General features: G+C 41.1%; 1 protein-coding gene across 3 annotated transcripts in view; it reads left to right on the top strand.

Annotated features, from left to right (window-relative positions):
* The window catches only part of MNAT1 (MNAT1 component of CDK activating kinase), a 115,223-nt gene that overhangs the window by 61,374 nt on the left and 39,835 nt on the right, over nucleotides 1-14,014 (top strand). The window contains exon 7 of one of the 3 annotated variants that reach the window (XM_042813733.1): nucleotides 9,700-9,976. The exons of the other annotated variants lie outside the window; for them this stretch is intronic. Coding sequence (XP_042669667.1) covers nucleotides 9,700-9,789 — 90 coding nt within the window. The 3' untranslated portion in view covers nucleotides 9,790-9,976. Of the gene's footprint in view, nucleotides 1-9,699; nucleotides 9,977-14,014 lie in introns of those variants that run through there. 3 annotated transcript variants of the gene reach the window in all.

Genomic DNA, 14,014 nt, shown 5'->3' with positions numbered 1-14,014 from the left:
ACTCATCTGGCCGGAGAAGTTCCTGTGTAAGGTCTGACCTCAGAGGGCAGCAGGATTGTGTGTACACACTTAGATGGTTTTGAATATGACATCCCACTCACTTTCTAACAGGAATTCTGGCTGTAGGCAGAGGTGTACATGCAAGACCTCTTTTTCCCCACAGCATCTTCAGTTTTGATTTTATCTTTGAGATGCACCATCTTTACTAATACCTTAATTTCCTACAAAGGAAAAAGTGCTCAGCGTGCTGATTGAGGCCATGCTGGGTGTGCTGTGTAGCAGCCACTTCTTTCTGCATCTATGCTTGCATGTAAGGCAACACAGTAGACAAGTTACTCAACTTCTGAAGTTTAAAAAATAGCATATTTACAAATTAAAAATAGATTTAAAAATAGAGATGTTTTTCAAAGGTGTACTGGGGGCCTGAGTTTCCAGTGGTTGGCCATACAAGATGCTCTCATATTGTACTAGGATATTTGCAGTAAAAGATATTTTGGATCAAAGAGACGATGTTCTGTACCAAGACTTCAATAACAATTTTCCTGAAGAATGTTTGTTCAGGTGCAGAGAGTGGGAGAAGGGAATATTGTTTTAGGCAATCAGTGTTGGACATGAAAAGGTGAATTTCCCTGTGCATACCTAGTCTGGATTCAGTGTGTCAGTCAGGGTGTTGCTGGAAGGAATTATTGACAACATTGGCTGCTAATGAAAGAGAAGTCATCTTCCTGCAGGAGCGTGTTGGTCTCTGAAAGTTTTGCTTGTGTTCATTCCTCCTAACTTTTTAAAAGAAGAAAATCCTAAATATATATATCCTAAGTATATCAGTGTGGAGAAGTTACTGTTTTAGTTTATTGTTCTACTTTGTCTAAGCATAGCTACTACACAGGTAACTGTATTTTGGGGAAGTGGGAGAGCCAGGTGTAACCTGTGACGTGGTACAATTCCATCAGAATGTGTGGCAGAGCAAAACATCCTCAGCCTCTTACAGAGAAGACACTAACGTAGTATAAATGTTGTATTTTATGTAGGTTCTCTTTAAAACTGTAGGATAATTAAGAATATTTTGGAAACAAAGAAACCTGCTTTGACTCACTCAGACAAATGTGAGTAGTGGTACGGACAGGAAATGGAGGGACAGAGAGCACATGTGGAACAATCCCTCTCAATTATGAGACACTGGAACTTGCAACATTTGCAAGGATTAGTAGAATGTGAAATGATGGGTTTGTGTCAGTGTAATGATTCTTGTGTTACTCTGGGACATTAAGAAGATCCTGGGCAAGGCAGATAGTGCACTGAAAGGTTGTGCACGGGGAAGTGTTGCGGTGGAACAAGGAAGGGCAGGTACAGTTGGAGGAGGGACAAATGGAGGGAGGAACAATTCAGAACCGAAGGCTGTGGGCAGGAGTGAAGAACCATGTATTTTTAGATCTGAGGACTGTTCTCGTTTCATCTCTTGAAAGAGAGGCATGAATAAAGGCAGTGCTGCTCTTTTCTCCAAAGCAGAGAATGACAGAAACGTGATCCCCTGTAAGACTGTCACAAGCAGTGCTCAAGTAAACAAGACCTTTTGCTCTGTGCCGTGTAGACTTGCTGACAGATCTAAACGGGATCGATGCGGGCATCTGATCCTTGCCATCATTAGGCACTCTTTGGCACCAGGGTTTAGGGCCGCCTGTATTTGTGTACCTGTGGGCATGCAGACACGGCTAGCGGGGCGGAAAAAAGCCACCTCCATCCAAAACTATGCATAAGGCAGCTGTAGTGCTGCCCTCAGAGCAGTAGGATCTTAGGGCTCATGCAGGTGAAGTCTGAGGAATAATCCATTAGTAAATATTCAGAGGAGCTTCTGCCTTACCAAAAGGGCAGCAGTTTCTGTGAAAGTTCAATGGTAATGATACTGGGAACGGCACCGCTTTCTTTGCTTTCTTTTGGAGCAAGTTTTGAGCCCGGTCATAACTGCAGTTCAGAAAAAGCATAATCCAAAGAGCTTTATTGTAAGGATTTCCCACCAGCCACTGGCACACTGTCATATGGATGAAGTTGGAGGGCTATCATGTGGTCTGCTTGACAGAAGAGAACTTGGCACAGAATTTCAACATCTATATCCTGGTGTTTAATGTCTGTTGGCACTATCTTAGCTGTGCGTGCATACCATGGATTCCCTTTTGCATTTGTTCCTACTAGTGCATTATTAGGGTTTTATTCATTGCGTGGGGAGAGGAAGATGGCTTGGCTTCAGTGCTGATGGGAGGATGTATAGGGGATTACAATGGAAACTATCTGCCTCCTTCATCTTCACCCATTCAGTTTTCACTTATTTACTCGATGTACTTCTTTGTGAGATGCCATGAGCTTGAATTCCCATTTTGATTTATGTGGAACCTGGAGCCTAGACAGGATTAGTCCATTCAAGAAATTGAAATGTTTGGAATAATAATAAAAAAAAACATAACAAAACAAAAAAAGCCCTGACTAACACAAAAACCACCTTTATCCGTAATGTTGCGTTAGTGAAGTTTTACTGATAGTGTTGCGTACAGCTTCTGTTTTATGCTGTTTTTAACACAACTTGCATCTGATTGGTTAATTTCAGATACAGAATCAAACAAAGATGTGACTCTTTAAGCAAAAGAAGCGTTCCTGATGGATGTTGTACTCATTTAACTATTGATTGCTCTTAAACCTTGAGTAAAATAATGGTTGTAACTGGGCTTCTTTTGTTTGTTTGTTTTTGTTTCTGTGAAGAATGAAGTATAAATACAGCTGAATATTTATTTTCATCTCTTTTTTTTTTTGTTGTTGTTTATGGAAAGTGCATGACCTCTGCAGCTTTTCAAAATGTGGAATTTCTTCTGTAGGAAGAAACCTTTCATTAGCACTCAGGATACTTGATTCTTAATACAGCACTGCATATCATGCTGGTTTATCTTCTATTATCTTCAGGCTATCTCTAATCCATTTCAGTGGTATTATCAGGCTTGGAAATCCGTGATAAGGTAGCAGATGGGAACCTACAGAGGGAAAGCAAACTTAGTTGGTAAAAATTCTTGCTGCATGTTATGTAAGGAAAACTGCTGCAGCTCTGAGGCTATGAAAGTGCAGTAGGGAAAGATGGAATGGTGGCACTTTTTTTTTTTTTTTTTTTTAACTTGTATGGGGAAATCTTCAGAATTGTGCATTGTTGTGTTTGATTGTGCTGGTAGAACAGGAGGAGGAAGAAAGCTAAGGAAAGGGGAGACTTGAGGAAGGCCAGACCTGATGGCCTGTGGATTAGTGAATGTGAGACAAGGAGAAGGACAACTGCCATGTGTGCATGCATTGTCACTTGTTTGTGGCTGTTCCCACTGCAGGGGAAAGGAACTTTTTAGGGGAATTCGGAGATTTAGATAAGAAAGTGTTTGTTTCCATCAAAATACTTGGAGTTGATTCCACGAGGCTGTCAGATGAAGCCAGTTTGAACATGAGTTTTTGGAATAGAGTATCAATGCAGCTTTGGGTGGTTTTTGTTTGGGTTTCATTGTCTTCCCTAACAGAGCATGTTTTGTTGAAAAATGAATTAGGAAATGCTAAGGGAGGTGGATAATGTGAATGATACACTTACTGTTCTCTTTTAGCAGGTTCACTGAATTTATAAAATTTGTCCCTTTCGTAATTTATACTTATAATTTACATTTTAAAATTCAATTAATCTTCTATTTTATTTGCATTTGGGCTTGCGAAATATTGAGAGCATGGAAAATAACTTTGTCGATGCTCTTCTGAAATCTAATTAAAAACCTGCAAATGTTGTAATTCATCATTTTACCATAGGAGTGTGCTTCCTATGGAGACAGTCTAATATCCTGCAGCAACTTCATGGCATTACAAAAATAATTAATGTCCCTTTTAAGGCAGTGTGTGTTGCTACGATGTGGAATAATACTTCAGTGTTGTAACTGAATGGTGTGTTAGGAAACACCAATCCCTCGTGTACAGTAACAGGAAGTATGAATATTATTTATTAATGACAAGAGAAAACACCTTTGCATACACGCTTTTTCTGGGCATGTCTACATTTTGGTAAATGACAATGAATTTTAGTTGCAGAAAATGTGGAGAATAAGATCAATTTAGTGTTTATTGTGTGTATTTAGTGTAATAAAGAAAATGTGTTTATTTAAAAGCCTTTAGAAGTTGTAAAAGATAGAACTTCTGTGTATGAGAGGGATGGCTGTTGTGCAATAATGCCCCTTCGTTCCCCTTTCATAATAAATCTCAGCAGAGTATTCATCTGAAGGGCTGGATGCCAAAAAGAACAGGTTCGACTTGTCTGTGAGGATTTACACCACACTAAAATGCACAACTGCTTTTGTAGAGGTCATTGTGAAGGTCACAGAGCTCACATGCACTGCTGAATGAGAGCAGCCTGTAACAATAGTGTGAGCGATTGGTCTGTGTGAAATCAATATTTAAAACCTCATATGAAATGTAGCAATAGGCTGGAGTCTTTAAAACACAGCTTCAAAGCCTGTTTTGCAAGAGCGAGTGGTCTTTTCTTCCAGCAGTTTGCATCTCGTAACCTCTGCTGACTGTAACTCCTAGATGAAAATGTAAGGTTTTTCTCAATTCTTACCAATTATCATTGAAATAATTCAGTATGCTTAGTACAGACACTCAAATTACTAACAATTGCATCAGGATACTTTCTCTGTCCAGTTAAAAAAAAAAAATCAAGTAAAGCCAACTCGTTATTGCAGTGGATCAAGTTCCCTGAAACTGGGAGCAATTTGTTTTAAAGTAAGGTCTGAGATTGACCATAGGGTCACTATGTCTTTAAATAAAAGATGATGATCATTTCAAATGGCAACCAGCCATTGGTGTGGCTTAGTGTAGAGATTAATTAGTAAAATTTGGAATGCGCTACAGCAAATGCAGCTGATTGGCAATAGCATGTGGAGCAGCAACTGGTGGAAGCCTTGTGCTGCTGGGCAACAGAGGTATTTCCAAAAAGACTTAAGAACACTGTGATGTGCTATTCTTTAAATGGAACTGAACTGATTGCATCAAACAACCGTTTGTGCAGTTCAGTAAATGCAGAAATTAAATGAATCTGATGTGGATTGCAAAAGAAAGCAGATTTTCACGTTGTTTGATGTGATTAAGGTGCATTACATATTGATGCCCCAAATGTCAGTTTGTAGAGGATTGTGATTTGTCTGCATTGCATTTGGTGACTTTGTGATTTCTTATTTTTTTTCTACTATGAAGACAAATGTTAGATGTACTGTCCAGCACTGAGGTACGATTTAGTCAAATAAGACACTGAAGTAAATACAGTTAATTCAATGGCTTTTACAGTGAATTGCTTCTTCTACTTCTTAAAATAGCATGGATTACTGCGGCTGTGTGTCTGTATGATTTATAACTGTCTACTGTCTTCTTTTGAATGTTTTAAAGACATAATCAGAGAAATTTGGAAACTGTCTCTGTAAATTAGCTTCTTAAGGATGCTCCATACAGTTGATCAGAGTAATGGCCCCAATTATGTGTAATCCCTAATGAAACTGTTTTCTCCATTTGTGTAGGCCATGGAATTGGGGCCCAGATAATAAAATGAAGGTGTTTTATGTAATGAATTACTACTCTTAAGGAGGTACTCGGATGCCCCGTCTACTTCTTAAAATCTCTCTTGCTTTGTATTGCTCTCTTGATGCCCACCTGCAGTTAAAGTGGCACGGCTAAGCATCTGTTTTAATTAGTTTCAGAAGTGGGTGTTTGCTTCAAAAATGGCCCAAGCAACTTGAATACTCTCATAATATTCATCTTACTGTAAGCTTCCACAAGTCTGCCTTAGTGGAAAAGCCAGCCTGATCATGGCGATAGTCATGTTAAAATGATGATCTGAAGTTGGAAGAGGATCTTGATCACATAAGATACGGATCATCCTGGTTCTGACCCAGAGAACCCTTAAGCTATGAAATGAAGCAAGCATGTCCTCATGCTGGCTTCACCCTCGGCTCTGTTACTCCATCCTTGCTCAGCCCTGAGGGCTACCAATGGCCAGCAGCACTCTGTGGGCCCAGCGTGGCCTGAGAGAGCTGCCTGGCTTTCAAGCAGTGTCCGTGGGCTGCCAGGGGACGCAGAGTGGGGACTGGCGCTGTCAGGATGCAGGCTGCTTCTCTCAGGGCCTGTTTCTGCAAGCCCCTGCTTCCTAGGCCATTGTGTTTCCTGCCGTCGGTAATTGCAGCGGAACGGATGGGCTCAGCTTACGCAGTCACGTTTAGGCTTGCTGGCCTTTGTTGGACTGGACTTGCAGGCCGCCATCTAGGCGAAGCAATCAGCATGGGCTGCTCCTTTTGCCTTCTGTGCCTAAAATGAGTAATTTTCGGTAATGTTGATTTAACTTAGCATCTGTGTCTAAGCCCCAAATAAGCATCTGATGAAACTTCCTCATAGCAAATAGATTTGTTGGCTTGAAATGCTTTTGACTGAAGCCTGTGTGTAAATGCTCCCAGGATTGGGGCATTATAGGGTGTTGCAAGATGTGCACTGATAGCATTTGTTAAGAACTGCGTAATTACTGTGCTGGATTACTTGTGAATCAGAGTATACGCATATATGACAAGTGGCTACAATTGAGACTTGGTTATTCTTTAGACTAAATAAGCAATGTGCATGTACACTATAAACAACCAAGTACATTATAGATTATAATAAAAAGCAAGCCAACATCCAATAGAAACAAATGTAGGTGCATTCTGTGATGCGTTATCATGGCAGAACTGCTGGTTTGCTGTGAGTTAGCTGGCTGTACGACTTAAAGAGTATACTGGGTAGTTGCCTTTTGGTGTATATTTAAATCTAAGATACGGAAGATGAAACAAAGTCTGAATTTCCTTGAATGGATAGCAGCAAGCAGTTGCTGTGACTCCCAGCTTCTGCTAACGCCCCAGGGCAGGCTGCCACAGCCACCTGTGCAGCTGAGTCTGGGATTAGACAACTTCCTAAGGTGAGCTGCTTTCCTTGCAGGTCTCTCAGATGCTGCAGGTACCAATGCTCTGTTCTAGTGACGGGCGTCTCAACATCACAGTGGTGGCTGTGAAAAGGAGATGGAGAGACAAAACTTGATACAGTATTGTGGTTTAAACAGGACCCTAGATTAATGTGAAGCTAAAGGCGAAAACATGGCTTTCAGTTCATTATTGATTGAAAAAGGTATATACCCAGAGTTAGGGCAAAGCTACATAAGCTGGTGGTGATTAAAAAAAAAAAAATTTAAAGCTGTCTATTGTTGAAAATACAGTTTTCATTACCTTTCTTGGCAGATCTTGGAGACTTAAATAAAAAAGCAAAATCCCGCTCTGTATAAAGATAAATGTGCTGAGAGCTTCTTTAGCAGCTTGCAGTGAAATTGGGGCAGGGTAGAGAATACCTTCTTCCGGCCGGCCCCCCCCCCCCCCCCTGCCTGTTCTTGGGAAAGGAAACGCAACAAAATATCATTATTCACAGAACTCAAGGCTTTCTGATTTGCTCCCATTAACTTCACTGATACGGTATCAGTTACCCCATGCCAGTAAGGAAGGGTTAGTATTTCGTGTAATGGAGTGGAACAGCAAAGCAGATGCACAGCAGCCCAGTGTTGCTGGGTGGATGGCTTCCAGGTAGATGGAGATTTGGGCTGATAGCTCAGAAGGCAGTTCTTCCTAGCTGGCCAGAAAATCAGCTTGGCCGGTGAGTCCAGAATTGCATGTGTGTGTGCTTAGTCAGTCTCTTGTGTACCTGTGTGATTGTACTGCTGATTAAACTCAAAGGGCTCGGCAAATCCTGTTTGAGTGGGAAGCTTGAGTGCAAAAACTTGCCTAATTTACTTTATTTAAATCAATATAATCCTGCTTAAGGCGTTTTGGAAGGCACATCTGAGTGAATGGTGTTTTAAGTTAACACAGTGTCTTTCGTGTTCACAATAAAAGCTAGTTTCATTTGAAAAGGGTGTGCTTATGGTTACCTTACACAAACTTTTGCCGTATTAAATGTAGAAGGACTCAATTCTCCTGCATGCACGCATCGTCTTTTGTGAAATTTGTACTTGGAAGATTTAATGTCTTCAAGTTTGCTTTATGATCGGCAATTCTTTGAACTCACAAACAAGAAAGTGTGGATAACTTCAAATGGATATTTGAAGTCTGATTCTCAGGAATGCATATGTTGATTTTTGACCTTACAGCATGAAGCTTGATCTCTGTCTTAAAACGGAGTATTCTAGAGGAAGTGTAAATAGAAGCTGAACTTTTAAAAGATATCTTTAAACTATATTCTGTCTCTTAAAGTCGGGAACTTTATTCCACTTTATTTCAAACCACAAAGGTCCTGATTCAGCAGTTGATCTCTAATCAGCAAAGCTCACTTCTGTCCTGATATCTTCCTTTGGGAGACATGGACCTGTAGCGTGTTTGACATGAATGTAACATTTTTGGTAGCTGTGAAGTTCCATGGAATAGAGAAGGGCTAAGGGTGAAAGCTGGCTGAGGTGATTTAGAGTTTTATATAAGCACGTAAAGCTGCAAGTTGTTTTGTTGTTTGGTTTTGAAATGCTCCTATTAACTACTTTGACATCTCGCTTTTATTCTCAAACATCTGCTTTAGATTGTTTGCCATAAAAGTGTAAGAATTAATCTTGCCCACATTTTTGTTATTGCTACCAGAAACCAAACTATTTTTATTACTTCTTATGTAGGGATTCGGACTTAGTAGTTCAGAGTGGAGGAGAAAAGGAGCTTGAATTTTTTTTCTCTCCTACAGGTAAAATTATAATTTTTAAATGCAGAGAGATGTTAGACGTGGCTTTTTAAACCATGCAGTAAGCTCTGCTTTGCTTTATTTGGCTCAATACTTTGAGTTTTAAGGGAATTCAAATGATCAGCTCATTTTGGTTTGTTTCTCAGAACAGCAGCTGCCCCGAGCCAGAGTTGGACATTTGCATCATGTGTGGAGAGCTCAGTGCCTATTTTCCTGATGGAAATAATACACAGGAAAGCTTTCCTTTTTTCTTTCATATGTTTAGTCCTTTGATTAACAAATGCTTTAATATTTGTTCTCGGAGCTGCCCTTGTCTTGGAGTACAGCTAGTTTGTGGTGCTTCCCCTTGAAGAAAGAAGGAACCACGGCATATGAGTGCAGTGAAAGCCCCCATCTTTGGTGTGCTGCATCTGAGTGATTTCCCTCTGAATTTTAGGGCATCCTGCTGGTGTCAGTTCATCCAGTGCTTATTTCAGAGCTTATCACTCTTTCTACAATGGAAGTGTTGTTTTTAAGGCAGAACTGTCTTGTTATGAGCCTGTAGCAGGAAATACCCATGCAACCTCTGTAACTCGCTGGAAATGTGATGTTTGTGCTGCAGTTGCTTTCACAGCAGTCTCCTCTTTCAGAATCTGTGGCAACACTTGATTGTTGGTTTTTTTTTTTTTTTTTTTTTTTTTTTTTTTTTTTAAATAAATTTGAATACAAGTGTTCTAACTAAGGGACTCACAAAGGAGCCAGTGAACGAGATAAAACAGATGAGGCATCTCCTGATGTTTTTAAATAGATAAATAGGCTTTTTCTAGGGCTAAGTGAAATAAGCGTGTGACTATGTTGCTGTTCTGCTGCCTGCTTCTCTTTTCCTCTGAGTGAGCCTGTAGATTTTTCACAGCAGGAGCCGTTCCTTTTTGCTTGTTCTAGGGATGCTTTAGATGTTTCTGGTTGTTGTGCTTCACGGAGCCACAAAGCTGCAGCCCCTGGAACCACACGCAGGGCTGTGTCCGTATCTGAGTACACAGAGGGACTCTTCGTGCAGCGCTCCTAGAAGCAGCCAGAGCTTGAAAATGGAGCTGCTGGTCCTGGGAAGTTCTGGGGATCCTGTGCAAAGTTCTGCTGAGATTCAGGTGCCACGGGAAGTATAAACCACTTGGAAAGCTGTTACTTCTCTGTAATTCAGGTGCAGGTGTCACTTTGCTACACGCAATTAAAACAGAAAATAAACTTCTCAAAAAGGACCAAAGAGTGAATTTTGTGAGTATTTATGAAAAAGTTGCTTCTGCCCCAGTGTTTCATTTAATTTGTTAATAAAATTAAACGTGTGTTTACAAAGTGGTGCATGAACTGTGTACTACATTTGCAGTGCTTTCTGCATGCAAGTAAGAAAAAAGGCTGGAAATAAACTCCTTCCCACTCTGTTCTAAAAGCGGTAATTTGTAAATATGTTGCTAAGAGGTTTCAGTTTTCATTTAAAATTTATAGTAAATGCAGAGCATAAATATTTTGAAGATGGCTCATGTAATGCTAATGCCTGGGGATGCTGTCTTCATTTTTCTGCTTTTGGGCTGAGGTTGTTCTGAGTGCCTCCTCCTTGCTGATTGCTCATCCAGACTTTCTCTTCTCCTCTTTTTCCTATTCTTTTCTTGCTTCCCATCTGCCTTTATTGTCCTTTCATATTTCATTCCTTTCTTTGTTCCCATTGCTAGAAAAACTTGTATGCTTACTTTTGCCAGAGAGTTATCAACTTCTAGCAGTCCCTCCTTAAAATCTAGCTATTTGAGGAATCTCACTTTATTTCTTTATCAGTCAGACACAAGCCATTCTGGTTGTGGTGCTCTGCATCTTTATCAACCTTTATCTGTGGCTAGGCTGTACGCTCAGCAAAATAGGGAATATGTCTCAGATTTTCACACATGGAATTTCTCATCTTCTCCAGACTGAGGTCAGCTTTCTGTTCAGTTGTGTTATTCTAAGCAGTGTTTCTTTAAAAACCATTCTTCAGACCCTGCATTCCTTAAGAATGAAATTGTGTAGCTGGGGATATTTGTGGTTGAGGAAACTGCTGCAGAGGGTCCCAGGAAGGAACAGGCGACGGGTACAGTGATATTTGGCTGCTCATGATCTGCTGTCATGTTCACCAATAAAGCAGCTGTGTTTTACAAGTTCCATTGTTCTCCAGGAATTCACAGAGTTACAGTGCTAAATTATTTTCTTGCATAATTGAGGCATGGTATCAGCGTAACACTCAACTTCACTGCAACCCACCAGGAGCAGCAGCAGGTTCAGCCGCGCTCAGGCTCAAGCAATTGTTGCTGGCTGGTGAGTGATGTGTAGCTGTTGCTGTGCTCTGATCCCCATTGTGTGCCTGTTCTCTGGAATTTACATGTTGTGATGCACAGAGTGGCATTGGTCAAACTGATTTCTATTTCACATCCCTTGAAAAATTAGGCCCTTTATGTGAGTATTTAAAGCCGTATTATATTAAGGCCCATAATCCTGTAATTAGACTGGCTACTGCAGAACGTTTGCTCAGCTGAGAGCCAAATCAAAATGATTGAGGCTCCAGAAGTCTAATGGTAGAAATATAACAAAAGTTTGCTTAATTCTGCTTCACGCTGCAATACTGACATAGCACACTGGGAAACAGCAGAGCAAACTGCACAGAACATTGACGCCAAGTCACCCTCCGCAAAGCTTGCCTCTGGGCTATGGAAAGAAGATGCTGGTGTGCCATGATAAGCATGATGTGTTGCACTAAATGGAGCTGAGACCAGGTTGGGAACAACGCTGAGCGAGATTGAGAAATGAGCCCTGAAAACCAGGGTGCTGACCTGTGGGCTCACAAGTTGCATGAAAATGTCATTGTGTTTTAATGCTCTCTTTCCAGAAACGGTGCTGTCTTGTGTACAGTGCTGTCCTTTGAGCGCTGAGAGATTTTGAGGAAAGCTTGCCAGAGCTGTGGAGTCGCTGCTGAAAACGAGTGCATGACTCGGTCCCACAAACATCCAGCCTGTCCCCTGGGTCATGGCTGTGCTTGACAGCTTGCTGTGAGATGCTGGTGGCACACAGTGTCATCCACGAATGGAAAAAGGGGCAGAAGACTTTTCTGTAAAGAGTAGTCACTAAATCCTGATTCTGGCACTGAACCAGAATTATATTTCAGCTTATGCAATGGACGTAGACTTTCTTCCAAGAGATTAGAGAAATGTGGCTTTTTGGCAGGAGCTTAAAGATAAGTCTGGTCAAGTAATTATTTATGTCAGAAAGTTGTAAGGAGAAGCTTGGAGGCAAGTATAGCTGAGCACATGCAACTATGTGGTTAACTTCCCAGATACAGGTTTTCATGTAACTGACCAAATACGTGATCGTCTTTGGTAGCAGCTTCTTCTGTGCTGATGATCTCTTGCTGTGTTCTTGCCATTCGTAAAGAAAGCACAGCTTTTAAATCCATTTTGGCATTCCAAATTAAATTACCGGGGAAAAACAAAAGTCTACATCTAGTTGTATTGGTAAGAGGCATCTGAAATCATTGGCCCCCGAGGGAAGTGGGGTGTGGGTCCTTTATCTTTGTCCTACCACACATGGTCGCATTCTTCATTTTGAGATCAGTAGCAAAAATTGCATGGATTTTGATGGTTTCTGTGTCAGATCATTTGTTCTCTTTCTGCTTAGCTACTGGGGTATCCCCTTAGCACTTCTCACAATTGTGTAAAGAAATTGAATTTACTGTTGGTTTTCAAAAGCAGAAAAAAGAACAGTTGGTTTCAGATATTTGAGTGCTCGGAAAAACCTCACTGGTGTAGGAATTCTAGGCTAGGGAATGGAATTATGCATTTTAGTTTGACATTTTTCTTGTTTATTTAAAAAAGCTGTGGAAGACAGGGAGGGTAAAGGTTAAAATAATATTAACTGAGCCCTCCAAATCTATCAGTTTCATTCTCCTTTTCCTGAGTATTACTGTAGTCAAACAAGGTAGTTAATCAGAATCAGAAAGCCACATTAGCATTGCTGACATGGATTTGTCAATAAAGTGGGGAGGGTGGAAACTGAAAACCCAGCTCTTTGCTCTGACTGCACTGCTTGGGACATTCGCATTAATGTTGTTCTGAAGGAAATTCTGTTAACGTGAAAATACGTACAGAAAAGCAGAATGTCACAAGTTTAAAAGCGAAGTAGTTTTCTAAGATTGCTCACACTGAAAAACGGCTGGAATTTAAAGTATTGTTTTACCATTCCTTGCAAGCATTTGGATAATGACAGGCTCAAGTGCAGTGCAGCAAGAGGAGTTTGAGCTGAGTTCTGCAGCGCTGCGTACGGTCGAGCTGCAGCAGTCGTGTGCTGGCACCCCGTGCTGTGCAGCTCCGTCCCCGCTTGCTGTGAGATCCGTGTGCAATCCAATGGGCAGAGAGTCGCACCCAAACGCAGCACTGCTGTGAGTTGAGCCAATGAGACTCAGCACGTAAATACTGCTGGTTCTGTTATCTGGTGCGTTCTGTCAGTGTGCTGATAGCAGCCCTGGGGATGTTCCTAAGCAGAGGGAAATGTAAAAAGCAGCAAGACTCGCCACGCCATCTCATCCAGCCACCTCTAGTACAGGAGCATGCATTGCCCAGACAAGTTTTAATGACCCCAATCTCTGGCTTCTGTCTCTTGCCTGGGGATGTTTTTGAGGCATAACTGTTTCTTCTCTTTCCCCTACTAGTGCGTTCTTGGTGTTGTCATTCTGCTTTCTCCTCCTCTTTGGCACTTCAGATTTCTGAGAAGGCTGCTGCTTGTTTTTCCTTTTGCTGCAGAAGGAGGGAGGTGCAGGAATGCAGTATAGTTCTGGCACCAGGGAAAGTGAGAGACGAAAGGATGGAAAGAAGTGGGAATGCTGCACCTTGAGCCGCAATTTCTGGACTTGAGGTTCTTTTAGCACATCCGCTGCAAGCAGGCAAATGCTGACATACCTGGCATTTGCCAAGCCTCCCTGTGCAAACTCTAATGCTCTACTAGGCTGAAGTGGGCTGTGATGCTTCCTAGAAGAGCATTGTTTGGTTTTACTGTTTTTGTTTGAGATAAGCTTCTTGCCACTCCAAGGCAGCTCTTTGCATCCATGTATATAATCTGTGAATTGGTGTTTATTTTGTTTTTCTTAACACCATGTTGCACCACAGTCTGAAACAAACAAAAAAAAAAGACTCCTATTTTAAAAAATTACTGTTTAAAATTAGAGCTCTCAGAGCAACAAAAAAAAAAT

The sequence above is a fragment of the Centrocercus urophasianus genome, unplaced genomic scaffold (genome assembly GCF_019232065.1).
Source record: "Centrocercus urophasianus isolate 14NV4802_14NV808 unplaced genomic scaffold, USGS_Curo_1.0 seq_14, whole genome shotgun sequence".
NCBI lineage: Eukaryota > Metazoa > Chordata > Aves > Galliformes > Phasianidae > Centrocercus > Centrocercus urophasianus.
Note: the sequence above shows the minus strand (reverse complement) of the source record. Positions and strands in the feature narration are given on the sequence as shown.